At 37.8% G+C, this 19,436-nt stretch overlaps 1 protein-coding gene across 1 annotated transcript; it reads left to right on the top strand.

Moving 5' to 3' along the window:
• Nucleotides 1-18,147: 18,147 nt before the first annotated feature.
• On the top strand, nt 18,148-19,101 carry LOC103127591 (olfactory receptor 5V1-like). Its single transcript, XM_007538484.1, has one exon. It carries the CDS (start codon nt 18,148-18,150, stop codon nt 19,099-19,101), a length of 954 nt encoding a protein of 317 aa, XP_007538546.1.
• Nucleotides 19,102-19,436: the final 335 nt, after the last annotated feature.

The raw sequence follows: 19,436 nt of genomic DNA, 5'->3' as shown, positions 1-19,436 counted from the left end.
TATTTTCAATTGCCACCAGGATTATCACTGGGACTCTGTTATGGCACAACATATCTACTATTACCAGCAACCATTTCCCCCACCGTTTCCTTCCTTCCATTTCTTTTTTCTCTTCTTTCTTCCTTTATTTCTTTATTTCCTCTCTCTCTCTCTTTATTCTTTCTGTTTCATTTGACAGGGGAAAAAGGAATTTAGATGGCTGTGGGAGGTAGGGAAAGAGAGAGAGAGAGAGAGAGAGAGAGAGAGAGAGAGAAAGAGAAGAGAGCTGCAGATCTGCTTCATCTTTCCTGAAGAGTCCCCCTGCAGGTGGGGTGTGTGGACTTGAACCAGGATCCTTGCTCATGGTAACATGTGGAATGAGTCAGGTGCATCACCACCTTTCCCCCTTGAAGGAGACTTTTACATTGCTTCAACAACACAGCAAGAAAATAAAGCTTTTCTAGAAACGTTGTACATGTTTATTTTTCCCCTGAGGGAATTAAACCCCAATTCTGTCCAGCTCAGGAGGTTCCTATGACTAGATGCAAGTATCTATGAGATTCATGAAGAATTATGGTAAGATTCTGTCATTCTGGAAGTAATGGATATATGTGGGCACGGTATTAACATCATTAATTTTGAATCTGACTTCTCTAGATCTGAAGGAATGGTATTTAAACCCACAGTGAGAACCTAGCATAACCCCACCAGAAAGATCAAAATCAGTGATAATGCTAAGTGTTACCATGTATGTGAAACACACTAAGGTTTTATATGAGAAAAAATGTAGGTCAGAACTTGCTTGGTAGATAGATTGTTTACTCTAAAAATAATTCTATGCTCTACATATTTACCCAACAGAAACATATGTGTATGCCACCCAAAAGACATTTCCTAGAATCTTTAGAACTATCATTCATTCTTTTAAAAAATGTTTTATTATTTATTTTCCCTTTTGTTGCCCTTGTTTTTATTGTTGTTGTAGTTATTATTGTTGATGATGTCACTGTTGTTGGATAGGACAGAGCGAAATGGAAAGAGGAGGGGAAACCAGAGAGGGGAAGAGAAAGACACCTGCAGACCTGCTTCACCACCTGTGAATTGACTCCCCTGCAGGTGGGGAGCCAGGGCTCGAACTGGGATCCTTACACTGGTCCTTGCGCTTTGTGCCATGTGAGCTTAACCCGCTACGCTACTGCCTGACCCCCAGAACCATCATTATTTTTAAGAAGTAAGGAAATGGAAAAGAAAAAGAAGAAAAAACTCAAGTATTTTTTCCACATTGCATGGATTAATGTACTTTAGTAATTCATATAGAGGAATGGCATACAACAGCTATATAGAAGATACAAAAGCTACAAACTAAACATGTTTTTCTTTGCATTTTCCTTATTTTAATGACATTATTTATGAAAAAGAAATTTAAAATTTCTTTGAATCATCACCTACACATTACATACAAAATGCTAGATGAAATGGAGAGGATATCACAGAAAAAAATGTAACAGCTATATTATGCAAATACATATCTGTTTGTTTCCACTGTTCACCCTGAGTTTTATCATGTCATTCTCTTGGCATATCAACATCACCTCAGGTGCACAGAGATATTTACCAATATTAGAATCCAAAATTTCACTGGAGTCAGCCTCAATTATTGAGCCCTTAGTTCTCCCTGTTACTGTTTCTTATTTAATTTTCTGTATATTTCTTAACTTCTACCATGAATGGCATGTTAGTGTTGGGAAATGGTGCTGTGGATTTAGGAATACCACTCAAGCCACAATCTTTCAGTGGAAACCAGGGTTAATTGTTAAAAGTCATGGCAGAGGAGGCAAGTGTATTTGCTACACTTGGGAAAGAAGGGCACCTTCTTTATACAGCACCTTGGGCAAAGGAACTTCCCAGTTTTAGAATAAAACTGTTCCAACCATCAAGTTCTTCACCCGCCAGTCAATACACTCTGAGATATACTTCAGAGAAAGGCAGAGTAGCAGAAACAAAGGGAATCCTACGTAGATCATAGTGCATTGTACTTATGTATGTGCCTCCATGTGGTGCACAGTCCTACCACCAGGTACATCAAAGGAGGTATGTTTTACCCTGTATCTTCAATAATAGAAGCTTTATAGCAAGTAACAGATCAATTCTAATTCTAGATTGGAGACAAGTACGGTAGCATGATTTCAAAGTTTCTTCTGCCTTGATCCAAGCAAGGCAGCCCTATGCTTAGGAAGGAGCATCAGGAAATTGGCAGAAGAATATCAAGGATGATTTTGGTTATTCCTTAAGGGTTAGGATAAAGAACTTTTGATGCTAAGGAAAGTGTGTGACTTTCCCATTGGTTGATTTTATCATTATTTCTTTTTTTAACTTAATTTATTTATTTAAGAAAGGAGACATTAACAAAATCATAGGATGGGGGGGTACAATTCCACACAATTCCTGCCACATAATCTCCATATCCCATCCCCTCCCCAAACTTTCCCATTCTCTATCCCTCTGGGAGCGTGGACCCAGGGTCATTGTGGGTTGCAGAAAGTGGGAGGTTTGGCTTCTGTAATTGCTTTCCCGCTGAACATGGGCTTTGACTGGTCGATCCATACTCCCATTCTTCCTCTCTCTTTCCCTAGAAGGGTGAGTCTCTCGGTAAGCTGAGCTCCAGGCTGGCGGGGGGTGGATGGGTGTGATGGGACACAATCTTTTGGTGATGGGAATGGTGTTTATGTACACACCTATTAAATTGTAGTAATATAAATCACTATTTAATTAATAGTGATTTATATATTAGTGATATATATTATATATATATCAATATATATATAATCTTATTTTATTTATATTTTATTTTTTATTTATTTATATTATCTTATTATATTTATATAATATATATATATATATTAGTGATTTATATATTTATTTATTAATAGTGAGAAAGGGAAAAATTGACTGTATGTCTAACAAAGGGACTTTTGAAAGCAATCCCAATTACCAAATAATGTGATGATAACAGTTACTATCCATTGTCTTCTCAAACCCTAGGACAGCAGGAACCTCACATTTCCACTGTAGAACCTAAATTATTTCTTTTTTAATGTTTTTTAATTAATTAGTTAGTTTATTTTCCCTTTTGTTGCCCTTATCGTTTTTTATTGCTGTTGTAGTTATTGTTGCTGTTGTTGTCATCGTTGTTGGATAGGACAGACAGAAATGGAGAGACAAGGTGAAGAAAGAGGGGGAGAGAAAGATAGACACCTACAGACCTGCTTCACCGCTTGTGAAGCGACTCCCCTACAAGTGGGGAGACAGGGCTCATATCTGGATCCTTACTCTGGTCATTGCGCTTTGTGCCACGTGTGCTTAACCTGTTGCACTACAACCTGACTCCCAAATTTTATCATTATTTCAAACTAACAGGCTCTGACAAAGGCAGACTATAGAGTGTCTTTATGTGTGTGTGTGGGGGGAGAGGTTTAGGGACATATAAGAAGAACAGAAAAGGAAATGCAAAGCATAATTTGACTGAGTTTGGAGTATTGCACCAAAGTAAAAAAAAAGCTCATGATATGGGAAGGCAGATTATCAGCTTCACTCTAGGGGATGTGGTAAGACACAGACCTTTGGTGGTGAGAATAGTGTTAATATACACTCCTATTAACATATTGTTTTATAAATCACTATTTAATCAATATGAGAGGGGATAAATAGATTGGATGTCTCAACTATTTTGATTCTTAGATCCCAGTTCTGAGTATACATTCCTTCAATCTAGGCACTTTAAGGTTTCACATTTGTAACCTGATTGAATTTTAACAGTGGGCTTAAATCATTAGTACATTCCTAATAATGAAATTATCTTTGAAACATTAAATCACCTATAATCTTAGACTGGGGAGACCAGAAGCAAATGATCTTGCCAGTATATGATACAACTATTTGTAAATAGCATTAAATGACATAAATCATGGTGAAGTCTTGTATGAACCAGCAAATCCTAACTATAGGATTTTCAAAGTTAGCCAAATTCTCAAATAACTTGGTTATAACAATATCTATTGCCTTCTTAAACCCTAAGACAGCAGGAACCTTCCCCATTCTTTATAAAATCCATATTTCTCCCAGACTCTGGAGCATGGCTTGTTTTTCTTTATATTTCTCTTGATCCAGACCATTTTGTAGTGCATCTACTGACCTCACTAAATCAACATAACCAGTGCCACTGCAACACATTTCACTTCAGATTGTGTCCAGGGACAGCAGGCCTAAAATGCCAACCTTTCAGCTCTATAACTCTTAGTGATACCTTTATTCGCTCATAGGACTTAATTCCACTTCCTAACCAAGCCATAGAATCTACATATAGAATAGGGCCCATGAGATAGAACGCATGTGTGCATGTATTCATAAGTTGGGGGGAAATATATACCTTAAAGTAAACATGCACAATAGTTTGCAGTGACTCAATAACTGCAGCAAGCACATAGACCTAAAAATGAGACCATAAAGTACTTAATCAAATAGTTTCCACTTAGACCTAGATACCCTCCTCACCTATTTCTTATTTAATTTCCCTCAACTACAGAACTAACCCTGTTAGATAAAGTAAGGACTACAAAAGCTGGATGAAGGCAAGAGACCTTCACACTTTAAGGATGGCCCTTTTGGTCATTACTAGGCCTCTCCATCATCCGGGGCCCTAGTCAGGTAACACTGGAATTCCCATTAGACATGATGGACTTAGACCTCTAAGAGACCCCTCTCTCCATCATCACTGGTCATCTCCATCAGGAACAGCATAGTAGGCATCCTTGTGGGCCTCTATAGGACCTTTCCTTCAGTGTGGAAGAACAATGGTTGGGATTGCCCCAATCTCTGAAGGGAGGCTGGGTCAACATAGTCTGCCACTCCAAGAAGACTGGTCCTGAAATGAGGGCAGCCTGAATTGTTCCCAGTTATGACCAGGGAATATGAGCTCAGACCTACTGAAATGCAGAGGTTACACAGGATCCTATGCTGAATATGAGTCCCAGATCAGTTTTATGGGGTTTACAGTTAATATTTATATAATTTTTCCGTATTTGGGAGCTATACTCTTCCCTGATCCAGCTTTCTATTCCCATTTCCAACTCTGACATCATCTCCCCATACAGTACCTTTAACCCACCTGCATGTTAGCTGTCAGGCTCAGGAAAAACAGTAAAGTAATGGGCTCTTGGAATATAACAAAAATATACTTCCTAGCTTTTTCCAAAATGGAGACCCCCAGTCTCATCTGCTCTATTCTTACCTTTAGGTTCCTGATTATTAAACAATTTTTTCTGCTTTACATCTTGCTGCTTTTCAGCCATCAAGTTGCAGATGCTACCATGACATGCTACCATGACGTCCCTGGGCAGACGTCTGTCTTGGACCATACACCTCTCCAGAGCCCTGCCCCACTAGAGAAAAACAGAAATAGGCTGGGAGTGTGGATCGACCTTCCAAGGCCCATGTCCACCAGAGAAGCAATTACAGAAGTCAGACTTTCCACATTCTTTATGCCATAATGATCCTGGGTCCATGCTCCCAGAGGGCAAAAGAATAGAGGGCGTGAGCTGTGGAACTCTGGTGGTGAGGATTGTGTGGAATTGTATCCCTCTTATTTTATAGTCTTGTTTATCATTATTAAGTCAATAAAAAAGAAAAGAAAAAATAAACAAATGCCAAGTAATAGTAGCAGTATATTAAGAAATTCCCAGAAGTTCCCTATAAAAATAAGTGTTCATACTATAGCTGGTAGCAATTTAGGGCTATGTAGAAGAGAAGAATATTCACTCTAGAGACCTTATTATTGCTTCCCCCCTAAGGGAAAAGTGAGCATTCTACAAACTATAGAATGATAGTGGCCTATATAAGAGTGAGATGTTTGCTATTATTTACTAATGCTGGTATTGCTTATATTATTTCTGTTTTTACTGAAACTTTCCATGAACAATGAAACCTCTGAATTTGAAAGAGCAAGGAAATTGTATGTTAAATTTAGAATTTTAAGCTAATTAAATTATGTCTGTAAAGATGTTAATATAATGTGAAAATGTGCAACTTTAAGAACCAAGTTAAAATTATGTTCTAAATGAGTTTCAAAGGGTAAAATTTTAAATATTAGGGCATTGGAGTCAGAATAACTGCTAACATAAATTAGTTCCAGTTATGAATTGTGTGTGTGCCAATAGAATTGTATCTGTATGTGAAACACTGCTATATCTGATGTAAAGTCTGACTCACCGATCTGAAATCATGTCCTTATAAATGAATTCCTAAGTCTGAAAAGAAATAGACTTGTCACAATGCAGTTGGGGATATTCAACTTGAGGCCTTTCTTGATTACTCTTGTCTCTTGGTAATAACTAATGTGTTCTAAATCTCTATTTGTTTTTTTTTCATTTATAGAATGTTATTAAAATTTTATTAGTTATATAATAATTTTAACAGTATTGTAAGATAACAGGGTATAATTCCTTATAGTTCCCACAACCCGAGTTCTGTGTCCCATCTGCTACACTGGAAACTTCCCTATTCTTAATCCCACTGGAAGTATGGATCAAAATTCAAGGATGTTATTAAAGTTGGATTTTAACTACACCACACTTCTTCAATGTAGATGAAAGAAAAGTAAAATGACTGTTTTTATTTCAAGTCAGCAGAGCTTCAGTAAGAAAGAATTAAGGTATCAGAACATATTATGAAACTGAGTAAGAGTATAGTTTTGGAAAATCTATACAGGCAAAAATAAAGGAATGGACATAAAAGAATAAAGGCAACATTATAAAATATCCTTTTTATTGTTGTTGTAATTATTATTGTTGTTGTTACTGGTGTCATCATTGTTGTATAGGACAGAGAGAAACGGAGAGAGGAGGCAAATACAGAGTGGGGAGAGAAAAATAGACACCTGCAGACCTGTTTCACCACCTGTGAAGCGAACCCTCTGCAGTTGGGGAGCCAGGGGGCTCAAACCGAGATCTTTATGCAGGTGAAATATCTTTATGGATGTTACAGTTTACATGAAAATTATCCATCTTGGGAGTCGGGCTGTAGCTCAGCAGGTTAAGCACAGGTGGCGCAAAGGTCGACTGGCATAAGGATCCCGGTTCGAGCCCCGGGCTCCCCACCTGCAGGGGAGTCGCTTCACAAGAGGTGAAACAGGTCTGCAGGGGTCTTTCTCTCCCCCCTCTGTCTCCCCCTCCTCTCTCCACTTCTCTCTGTCCTATCCAACAACGACGACATCAATCACTACAAAAAAGGGCAAGAAAAGGGAATAAATATTAAAAAATTTTAAAAAGAAAATTATCCATCTTTAAAGAAAAATTGAAAATCAGCTTCTGTGATACAAGTGTACTAACTAATGAGCTTTGAATTATATTAAGATCTAAAAAATTACCTGTGACTATTTTTGATTAATTTAACACTTTTCCTTTTTTGGCCATATAGTGTACACTTGAAATAACAATTTGCTGAAAAGAAAAGATTTTATATCACTTGTTTTTGGCCATATCTAAAAAGGTAAGTCCTATAATTCATAAAGAAACTTGATTTCTGAGTAATGTATCATAGAAATGTAATTCTTGACATACAGTCTTTGCTTGATTAGCAATATACTTGATTATTTTATGAGAAAGAGCTGTTCAGGGTATGTTCTCAGTGTCATCAAAAATTTGTATCTGCACCAAACAATCCCACAAATCAGGTAGCAGACTGCCCTATTGGAGTCTAGTAATGTTGTAGTATATGTGCTTAGCAACCTCCAACAAAAGAAGACCCCTCTTTCAAATTAGATGCTAAAATATCTAAGATCACTATGTTTGGCTCGGTAGAGAAGGTGAGCAATATAAATAACATTTTTCTATTCAAGTTAACAATTGTATTTTCTATAAATGAAGATCTTATGTCAGGCTTAACAAATATGAGCAAGAAAGTACAAAATTAAGGGAAAACATTATTTTTTCAAGGATGCATATTAGCTATATAATCTGTTGTAGAATCAGCTGCTGAGTTTATCAAAATGTTTTTTTTACCTATTTTTTAGTAACTTTTGCTCACAAAGATGAGTGAAATAATATTTAAGTGAAATAATATTTAATATTTCCCTGTAAAGGGCAATGAGATTTTTCTTTAAATTTTTAAAATTATCTTTATTTATTGGATAGAAAAAGCCAGAAATAGAGAAGGTAGGGTGTAATAGAGAGGGAGAGATCAGAGATACCTGCAGTACTGCTTCACAACTTGCAAAGCTTTCCCTCTGCAAGTGGGGACTGGGAGCTCGAACCTGGGTCTTTGTACACTGTAATATGTGCGCTCAACCAGGTACACCACCACCCAGCACTGACAATGATATTTTAATTGTGAATTAACATTTATTGTCTCAACATGTTGATTTTGCTTTTAATAGTAAATTTACAAATTAACATTTACTGATTTATTCTCAGAATATTGTTATACAAAGATGTAGACACGTGGACCTCAGTAGTTCCAGCAAAAAAAACCATGGGGAAGGAGGGTAGGAGGGTTTTGGGGAGGGTGTGCTTTGAGGTCCAGGTACATAATGGTGGTAAAGGAGCTAAGAAGGGGATGAGTGTTTTGCAGACACCTATTATGGTAAAATAATAAATTTTTACCCAACTGTCAGTAACTTTACTGTAAATCAGTAAACCTCCCCAATAGAGATCCGGCGGTGGGAACTGTGTGGAGTTGTACCCTTCTTATCCTATGGTTTTGTCAATGTTTCCTTTTTATGAATAAAAAAAATTAAAGTGAAAAAAGAATGCAAAAAGCAAAAAACAAAATAAAGCAACAATAACAACAAAAACATGAGGTTCAGATCTGGGAAGATAGCGTAGAGGTTATAGGAAATATTTTCATGCCTGAAGCTACTGGGTCTCAGATTCAAAATCCTGAGTTTCTTCAAAAGCATAGATGAGCAGGGTTTTTTTTTTAAGTATTTTATTTATTTATTTGTAATGAGATCAATATATAGGAAGATAAAGAGAGAAAGACAAGAGCACTGCTCAGTGATGGTTTATGGTGGTAACAGATTGAACCTGGGACCTCAGGGCCTCATACATGAAAGCCTTTTGCATAATCATTATGATGTCTCATCAGCCCTTAAAAATACTCAGTATGAGATCCTAATTCCTGGAACCCTATGTCCCACAGTGATGCAGAGACTCTTTCTCTCTTCTCTCTCTATTTCTCTCTCTGTCTCTCTCTCTCTCTCTTCCTCTCACTATCTCTCCCCTCCCTGGTAATTTATAATAACAGGATTAGAAAAAAAAAGATGTTTATTTCAATCTTTATACTGTATTCACCAAACCTCTCTGAATGATGAAATAATTATATCCAAACTGTGGTTTTTCTGGAAGTTTTATTTCCTGTTTTATTACCTAAGTATCATCAATAATAGCAGATATTTTTCTGAAACAGTCATAGACAGGTGATACCTAAGGGAAGAAGAGTATTTCCCAAGGAGACTCGAGACGCCTACTGTAATACTGCACAGAAAAAAAGAAAAAGAATAAATGGTGGGAAAATGACAGAAAGTGATTTTTTTCTATTTGTGCATGTAAATTTTGTTTTGTTGGTATTACTTTCATCATTCATTTTTATAAGGATTTAAAAAAATTGTTTGGGCCACATTAAGACATTATCAGGCAAGATTTTATTTATGATTTTCCAACTCATTTAATTTTGTTAACTCTCCTTTTGTGGAAAATTTTTTATTTATTATTTTTATTTTTATTTTATTATTGTTACTATTTTTTTACCAGAACAGTACTCTGTTCTGGTTTATGGTAGTGCTGAGGATTAAACTTGAGACTAATGGTGCATAAAAGGCTTTAATGTAACCATTATGCTATCTATCTCTCCAGTCTCATCTTCCTGTCAAAATAATTAGAAATAAAAGGAAATTTTAAAATTCATCTCAGTATTCTTTCCTTACCTATAGAAATGCTTTACTTCAACTGATTCTCATGATTCAAAGATTATTTGGATAAATATATTTGTGTTATCTGACTTCGGATTGTGCACATTTATCAGTTTACATACTAAGGAGTAATATACAGCTTTCAAAACATTTGGAATTGAGATAGTACAGGAAAAGATATTTAGATCATGAAGGCTGGGAATGATTATTGACCAGAATATCATGACCACAGATTAGTTAAACTGAGGTCCATATTTGGTGTGTAATACTACATCTCAGCTGTACAGTTATCTCAGCACCACAATATCACACCATGACTACTGCCTAATGCCCAGTCACAATCCATTATCAACCAATCAGCCAATCAAATCTTTCTACCAAGTCCATGTGATACTTAATACTCAGTGGTCAAGAGCCTGACACTCTGTTTCTGCTTAGTTTTTATCAGTTCATTTTCTTTATTTCTTCTGCCTTTTGCCTTTTGATTTATTTTACTTACCATAATATCCTCAAGCTTTTTCACACACTCGCAGGTGGAATAATTTCACTTATTTTTATTGCTTGTATAGTGTTCTCATTTAGGATATGTTTCCAAAACAATTTACTCAATTACAGGAAACTTTTAACAGAAATTCTAGTAAGTGAGATCTCTAATTATAATCAGATTAACATAAAAATTCAGCAGCAGCCTGAATCAACTATTTTCCAAATTTATCATCCCTAGGCTCTTGGACATATTTTTATGACACTTATAACCTTTTATTTATCTTTTCAGGCCCAAATGTGTCTTGACATTTAATTTAACTGTAGACTAAGAATTCTTTTTTTTTTTTTTGATGGTTAATCCTTTTTTTTTATTTAAGAAAGGATTAATTAACAAAGCCATAAGGTAGGAGGGGTAAAACTCCACACAATTCCCACCACCCAATCTCCACAACCCACCCACTCCCCTGATAGCTTTCCCATTCTCTGTCCCTCTGGGAGTATGGACCCAGGGTCACTGAGGGTTGCAGAAGGTAGAAGGTCTGGCTTCTGTAATTGCTTCCCCGCTGAACATGGGCGTTGACTGGTCGGTCCATACTCCCAGTCTGCCTCTCTCTTTCCCTAGTAGGGTGGGTCTCTGGGGAAGCTGAGCTCCAGGACACATTGGTGGGGTCTTCAATTCAGGGAAGCCTGGCCAGCATCCTGATGGCATCTGGAACCTGGTGATTGAAAAGAGAGCTAACATACGAAGCCAAACAAATTGTTGAGCAATCATGGACCCAAAGCTTGGAATAGTGGAGAGGAAGTGTTAGGGAGGTACTCACTGCAAACTCTAGTGTACTTCTGCTTTCAGGTATATATTTTGCAGTAGTTTATGGATACATGTGAACATAAGCTCTCTCTCACAGAAACTAGTGTATATCTAGGTTATGGGACTTTGTTAGAAAGTGAACCACCTGCGATGGAATTAGAGTATACTATGAAAGGAAAGGTCTCACCCGAGTAATGAAGCTGAAGCGTTGTCATTCCACACGTGAAGTCTCTGGACACAGTCTGAGGTGAAGCATGTTGAGGTGGCAATCGTTGCATTGGATAGGTTGTGATCGGCGGATGCAATATTATTTGGTATGGATTGGGAGACGCATACGGGAAAGTGGGCCCTATTCAAGGGTTCCAGGACTGGGGGAAGTAGGGGCTCTATAGTGGAGATGTGAGGTTCCTGCTGTCTTAGGGTTCAAAAAGACAATCGATAGTTAATGTTATCATCACATTAATTGGTAATTGGGTTAACTTTGAAAAGTCCTTTTGTTATGGTTTGCTGTACGGTATTCAGTATCTTATATATAGCTGTGCTATTGGATGCTTCTAATCTGCTTGGTCTAGGCTTTTGAGAGAGTCCGCATATCAAATACACAGTCTATTTATTAAAAAGATTCAGTTTGAGTTTTGAAAAACTTTGAGACATACAATTGATTTCCCCCCTCTCATATTAATTAAATAGTGATTTATATGTCTACATTTTGCTAGGAGTGTACATAAACACCATTCCCACCACCAAAAGACTGTGACCCATCCCTCCCACCCACTCCCACCCCCCACTGGCCCAGGAAGCTGCATGTCTACCCCTCACCACAGGGTTTTTACTTTGTTGCCCTACTTACAATTTGATCAGGTCCTGCTTTTAGTTTCCCATTCAGATCTTCTTACTCAACTTCTGTTGATGAGTGGAATCATCCCATACTCATCTTTATATTTCTTAGTTCACTTAACATAATTCCTTCTAGCTCTGTCCAAGATGGGTCAGGGAAGGTGGGTTCATTGTTCTTGATAGCTGCATAGTATTCCATTGTGTATATATACCATAGCTTTCTCAGCCACTCATCTGGTGTTGGGCACCTGGGTTGCTTCCAGGTTTTAGCTAATATGAATTGTGCTGCTATGAACATAGGAGTACACATCTCTTTTTGGTTGGGTGTTATGGAGTCCTTGGTGTATATCCCCAGGAGAGGAATTACTGGATCATATGGAAGGTCCATGTCTAGCCTTCTGAGAGTTTTCCAGACTGCTCTCCACAGAGGCTGTACCAATTGACATTCCTACCAGCAATGTAAAATGGTTCCTCTGTCCCCACAACCTCTCCAGCATTTGTTGCTGCTGTCCTTTTTGATCTATGCCATTCTTACAGGAGTGAGGTGGTATCTTAGTGTTGTCGTAATATGCATTTCTCTGACAATCAGTGACCTAGATCAGTTTTTCATATGTTTGTTAGCCTTTTGGATCTCCTCTGTAGTGAATGTTTTGTTCATATCCTCTGCCCATTTGTGGATGGGGTCATTTGCTTTTTTGGTGCTAAGTTTGCTGAGCTCTTTATATATTTTGGTGATTAGTTTCTTGTCTGATGTCTGGCATGTGAAGATCTTCTCCCATTCTGTGAGGGGTCTCTCTGTTTGTTTAAAAGTTTCTTTGGATGTGCAGAAGCTTTTCAATTTGATGTAGTCCCATTGGCTTGTTTCTTCTTTAGTCTTCCTTGCAGTTGGGTTTGATTCATCAAAGATGTCCTTGAGGTTTAGGTGAGAAAGTGTTTTACCATTGTTTTCCTCTAAGTATTTGATTGTTTCTGGTCTGACATCTAGGTCTCTGATCCATTTGGAGTAGATTTTTGTGTCTGGTGAGATAAAGTGGTTCAATTTCATTCTTCTGCACGTTACAACCCAGTTTTCCCAACACCATTTATTGAAGAGAACCTCCTTTTTCCATTTAATCCTTTGGGTCCCCTTATCAAAGATTAGATGCCCATAGGTGTGGGGTTTTATTTCTGGGCTTTCAATTCTGTTCCACTGGTTGTGTGCCTATTTTTGTTCCTGTACCATGCTGTTTTTCGATGATGATGGCTTTATAATATAGTTTAAGGTTTGGGAGTGTGATGCCTCCATTTCTGTTTCTTTTCCTCAAGATGGTTTTGGCAATTCTAGGTGTTTTCAGGTTCCAGATTAATGATTGTAGTGTTTGTTCTATTCTCTTAAAGAAGCTTGGTGGAACTTGGATGGGTATTGCATGACATTTGTATATGGCTCTGGGGAGAATACTCATTTTGATGATATTTATTCTTCCAATCCATGAGCATGGGATATCTTTCCATTTCTTGGTATCAGTTTCTATTTCCTTGAGTAACTCATAGTTTTCAGCATACAAGTCTTTCACTTCTTTGGTCAACTTTATTCCTAGGTATTTGATTGATTTTGCTAAAACAGTAAATGGGAGTGATTTCTGGATGTCTTCTTCTTCAATTTTAGTGTTTGCATAAAGAAATGCCAATGATTTTTGTACATTGATTTTGTAGCCTGATACCTTGTTATATTGCCTAATACCTTCCAATAGTTTTCTGCTGGATTCTTTAGGCCTTTCTATGTATACTATCATATCATCTGCAAATAGTGAGAGCTTGCCTTCTTCCCTTCCAATCTGTATTCTTTTGATTTCTTTCTCTTGCCTGATTGCTATGGCAAGAACTTCCAATACTATGTTAAAGAGTAACGGTGACAGTGGACATCCCTGTCTAGTCCCTGATCTGAGGGGTAATGCTTTCAGCTTCTGTCCATTGAGTATGATGTTGGCTGTAGGTTTGCTGTATATAGACTCCACTATCTTGAGGAATTTCCCATCTATTCCCATTTTTTGTAGAGTTTTGAGCATGAATAGATGTTGGATTTTGTCAAAGGCTTTCTCTGCATCTATTGAGATAATCATCTGGTTTTTGGCTTTGTTTTTATTGATGTGGTGAATGACATTGATTGACTTACAGATGTTGTACCAGCCTTGCATTCCTGGGATGAATCCCACTTGGTCATGATGAACAATCTTTTTGATATGTTGCTGTATCTGGTTGGCCAAGATCTTGTTTAATATTTTGGCATCTATGTTCATCAGAGATATTGGTCTGTGGTTTTCCTTTTTTGTTCTGTCCCTGTCAGCTTTTAGTATCAGGGTGATGTTGGCTTCATAGAAGGTGGAAGGGAGTATTCCTGTTTCTTCAATCTTATGGAATAGCTTAAGAAGTATGGGTATTAACTGTTTCCTGAAAGTTTTGTAGAATTCGTTTGTGAAGCCATCTGGTCCAGGACTTTTGTTGTTGGGGAGATTCTTAATAAGGGGTTCAATTTCTTTGTCTGTGATTGGTGCATTTAGATTTTGTAGTTCTTCTTGGTTCAGTTTTGGAAGTGCATAGGTTTCTAGGAATTTTTCCATTTCTTCCAGATTCTCTAGCTTGGTGGCATATAGTTCTTTATAGAAGTTTCACGGGATTCTCTGGATTCTTTGGTGTCAGTTGTGATATCTCCTCCATCGTTTACAATTCTATTAATTTGAGTCTTTTCTCTTTTTTGTTTGGTGAGTCTGGCTAATGGTTTGTCAATTTTGTTTAATCTTTCAAAGAACCAACATTTGGCTTCATTGATCTTTTGTATGGTTCTTTTATTTTCGATGTTGTTTATTTCTGCTCTATCTTTAGTGATTTCTGTCCTTCTGGTTGCTTTAGGGTTCCTTTGTTCCTCTTCCTCTAAGTCCTTGAGGTGTGCAGTAAGGTCGTTCATTTGAGCTTCTTCTTGGTGTTTAATATGTGATGGTATGGTTATAAATTTCCCTCTCAATACTGACTTAGCTGTGTCCCAAATATTTTGATAGGTTGTGTCTTCATTTTCATTAGTTTCCAGGAACATTTGAATTTCCTGCTTGAGTGAGTCTCTGACCCAGTGGTTCTTAAGGAGCATGTTGTTTAGTTTCCAAATTCTGTGTATTTTAATAATTTTCTGTTTGTTGTTAAATGTTAGTTTTACTCCACTGTGGTCTGAGAAGATACTTGGGATGATTTCAATGCTCTTGAATTTATTGATGCTATCTTTGTGGCCTAACATGTGGTCTATCCTTGAGTATGTGTTATGTGGATTTGAAAAGAAGGTTTATTCAAGTTTTGTGGGTCGGAGGAGTCTGAAAATGTCCAAGAGGTCTAGTCTGTCAATCTCTTCATTCAATTCTCTTGTATCTTTATTGGTTCACTGCTTTGTTGATCTGACTAAGTGTGAGAGTGGGGTATTGAAGTCTCCCATATTACTGTATTACTATTGATGTATTTTTTAAATTCTTTCAGTAGGTGCTTAATGTATTTAGATGGTCCCTCATTGGGTGCATAGATGTTAATTATTGTTAAGTCTTCTTGGCTGAGTGATTCCCTAATCATTATGTAATGTCCTTGCCTATCTTTTATTACTTTATTTAATTTAAAATCTATCGTGTCTGAGATGAGAATGGCTGTTCCTGCCCTTTTTTTGTGGTCCATTAACCTGTATGATAGTTTTCCATCCTTTCACTTTAAGTCTGTGTTTATCTTGTTGTGACAGATGGGATTCTTGCAAGCAGCATATGGTTGGGTTATGTTTTCTGATCCATCGCCCCACTCTGTGCCTTTTGATGGGTGAGTTTCAGCCACTGACATTTATTGATATTATGGATTTAATGTATTGTAGTGCCATTGTTCAAAAAATTTGTTCTGATATATTGCAAGTATTATAGTGATGTTCTTCTTTATAAGATGTCTTTTAGAACCTCTTTCAGGGCCTGATTGGTGATGGTTGCCTCCTTTAACTGTTGTTTATCTAAGAAGGTTTTGATCCCTCCATCGAGTTTGAATGAAAATCTAGCAGGATATATTATCCTTGGTTGAAACCCTTTTTCACTCAGGGCTCGATAGATATCTTGCCACTCCCTTCTGGCTTTTAGAGTTTGAGTGGAGAAGTTTGCAGGTAATCTTATGGGTTTTCCCTTGTATGTGACTTTTTGTTTCTCTCTTGCAGCCTTTAGGATACTTTGTTTATCCTTACTTCTTCTCATTTTGACTATGATGTGTCTTTTTGTCTTCAGGTCTGAGTTTATTCTGTTTGGTACTCTCTGGGCCTCTTGAATCTTGATGTCCTTTCTGTTATTCAGGTCTGGGAATTTTTCTTGTATTATTTCCTGTAGAATGTTTGCTTCCCCTTACTCTCTTTCTTCCTCTGGCAGGCCAATTATGTGAATGTTACTTCTTTTGAGATCATCCCATATGTCTATGTTGTTATTTTCAGTGTCTCTCAATCTCTTTTTTAGCTCTTTCACCTCTTTCTTAGTTTTCTCTAAATCATCCTCTGTCTGACTAATTCTGTTTTCTGCTTCTGTTAGTCTGTTTTCCCTTTCCTCAGCTTCTTTCTTCATTACAGCTATTTCAGCTTTCAGTTCTCTAATTGCCTCAAGATAATCAGTATTTTCCTTGGGGGTCTCAACTATTGTTTCCCTAATACTGCCATTCCTTTCCTCAAATGTCATTTTCATTTCTGTGATTAATAAGTTTATTATTGCTTGCATACTTTTCTTATCTATGTTTACTTCTGGCTGATTTTTAGTTTATTCTGGGCTCTTGTCTTCATTCATTGGGTTAGCAGTTTTATTTGTTTTTGATCTACCCATTTTTTTTTATTTATGTGTTTCTTTTTTTATGCTCTGTTGTTTCTCAGTTGTTGTGTCTTGAGTACAAGTAACCCTGTACTAAATACCTTTATGACAATTGCACTCACCAACCTCCGGAATAACCGTAGCAACTGAAGTAAGTATTGAAGGAGTTTAATCGTTACCAGTTAGCCAAACAATTTCTCCAATCCGTGAAAAAATAGTAACCAAATCCCAGTGAAGAAAGAGAAAAGTAAGAAAGGATAGCAAGAATAGACAGTTATGCAAATCTATTATCCACTGTATATTCTAGGTGTAACAAGAGGGGAAAGGGAACTAGAGCAGAGATACACACATAGAGAGTCCACTCTGAGTCAGATTTCTTCCCCAAAATAATTCACAAATTCAGAAAGGGAAAGAAGAAGGAAGAAGTATATGACAAGATTAAAAAAATAGAGAGAGAGAGAGAGAGAGAGAGAGAGAGAGAGAGAGAGAGAGACGAGAGAGAGAAAGGGAAAAGATAAGAAAAAGAGCTGTAATTAAAGAGCAGTGAAAGGAAATTCCCAAATGTGTATCAGTAAATTCCAAAAAGCACACTGTTGTGTGCGGGCTGGGGGCTGTGACTTTGGAAGCTGTAGGATTAAGGAAGAAGGGATGACAAGAATGAGAAAAAGAAAAGAAAAAAAAAGATAGAGAGAGAAAAAAGAAAAAGATAAGAAAAATAACAGTCATAAAAGGGCAGTGAAAGGAAAGGGTTTTTTTTTTTTGTATATATTCTTAATTATTTAATTAGCTATATGGGGTGAGGTGGGGTGGTTTGCTACTTAGAAAGAAAAAAGGCCAGAGGTTTCAGAAGGATATAGACTTAGAATTAATGATACTCCCTGGTGGGGCAGGAATTTGGTAAAGAAAAGGAGCTCCTGCTAGGAGCTGGTCCCCAGGGACTGGTTATGGGGGGCGGGGCGGGAAGGAGGTATGCTTGAAAATTAAAAGGAAGAAAAAAATTTTTTTCCCCTTTTTTCCCTACTCTAATTCTTAACCCAAATTAAGTTATAGTCACCTCCTTGGTGTAGCCGCTAGGACCCCTTATTGGCTGGCCTGCTAAAGGCAGAAAATCCTACTGTTTCCAGATGTGGTCAGAGCGCAGCCACTAGCAGCTTCTCAGTCCGTCATCTTCTGGGAAGCCCTGGACATTTTTCTTTAACTTGGTCTTGCCTCCATTCTCCTCAGAAAGAAGGCAGTGGAGAGAGGAGATGGAGGCCTACAATATCACCACCATGACTCAGTTTACCCTCATAGGTCTTTCTGACCTTCCTGAAGTGCGTTACCCTCTCTTTGTGGTCTTTGCCCTCATCTATCAAATCACGTTACTGGGAAATGGGGCCATCCTCTTGGCCATTGGAATTGAAAAAAAACTGCATACACCCATGTACTTCTTTTTGGCAAATCTGTCTATCCTTGACATATCCTGTCCATCGGCCACTGTACCAAAGATGCTGGAAAACCTCTTGACTGAGAAGAACAACATTTCCTTTGTTGGCTGTGCCTTGCAACTCTATTTCCTTGTGGCACTGGCAGGAACTGAAGTCTTCCTTCTTGCTGTCATGGCATATGATAGGTATGTGGCCATTTGTTTTCCTCTCCATTACACCCTCATTATGACCTGGGTTCGCTGTATCCAGCTGACAGAGGGCATCTGGGCAGCAGGATTTCTCAACTCTCTAATTCACACGGTGGCTACATTCAATCTGACTTTCTGCAAGTCCAATCAGGTGAATCAATACTACTGTGACATCCCCCCAGTTGTGGCCCTCTCATGTTCATCCACGTATGTTGCAGAGATGCTGGTTCTAGTGATAGGAGGAGTCTTGGGGGTTGGTGCCTACCTGGTCACCTTCATCTCTTACATCTATATCATCTCCACCATCCTGAAGATCCAGTCTGGGGAAGGGAAGCGCAAAGCTTTCTCCACCTGTGCCTCCCACCTCCTGGTGGTCTGCTTGTTCTATGGCACAACAATATTTACTTATATTCGTCCCTCCTCCAGCCAACACTCTCCAGCCAGTGACAGACTCATCGCCATGCTGTATGGAGTTATTACCCCAATGCTAAACCCCATCATCTATAGCCTGAGGAACACGGAGGTGAAGGGAGCTCTCAGAAGAGCCTTTTGTGGTAGAACATTATCTCAGCAAGGCGGATATTAAGCAGAATGTCCAATTCTCCTGGATGTATTCCTGGGGAGAATTCATAGAGCAAATTGAATTGTTATTCCCTAGAAAAGTCAGCATCCCCAAATAGACTTTTTCTTTCGAATTTCTTGTGGATCTTGCCAGGTCTCAATTTCTTCCATGCTTCCATGAGAAGCACTTGCCTTTCTGTAGTTCTAAATTAGAGATATCAGTTAACCTTCATACTGTTCTTAGCCTCAAATATTTAGGACAAAACTCATTTCTAACACACACACATATATTCAGATACCTTGCATTTTGCCATATACTCAGTTTAAAGGTGGTGAAACAAGACTGCCTTCCTGGTGCCA

This window comes from Erinaceus europaeus, chromosome 9 (assembly GCF_950295315.1).
Source record: "Erinaceus europaeus chromosome 9, mEriEur2.1, whole genome shotgun sequence".
In the NCBI taxonomy this organism is placed as follows: domain Eukaryota; kingdom Metazoa; phylum Chordata; class Mammalia; order Eulipotyphla; family Erinaceidae; genus Erinaceus; species Erinaceus europaeus.
The sequence above is the reverse complement of the archived record's forward strand: the minus strand, read 5'-3'. Positions and strand labels throughout refer to the sequence as shown.

Bases quoted from the DNA above. Each gene is read 5' to 3' on its own strand.
- LOC103127591 (XM_007538484.1), top strand. From the start codon at position 18,148: ATGGAGGCCTACAATATCACCACCATGACTCAGTTTACCCTCATAGGT.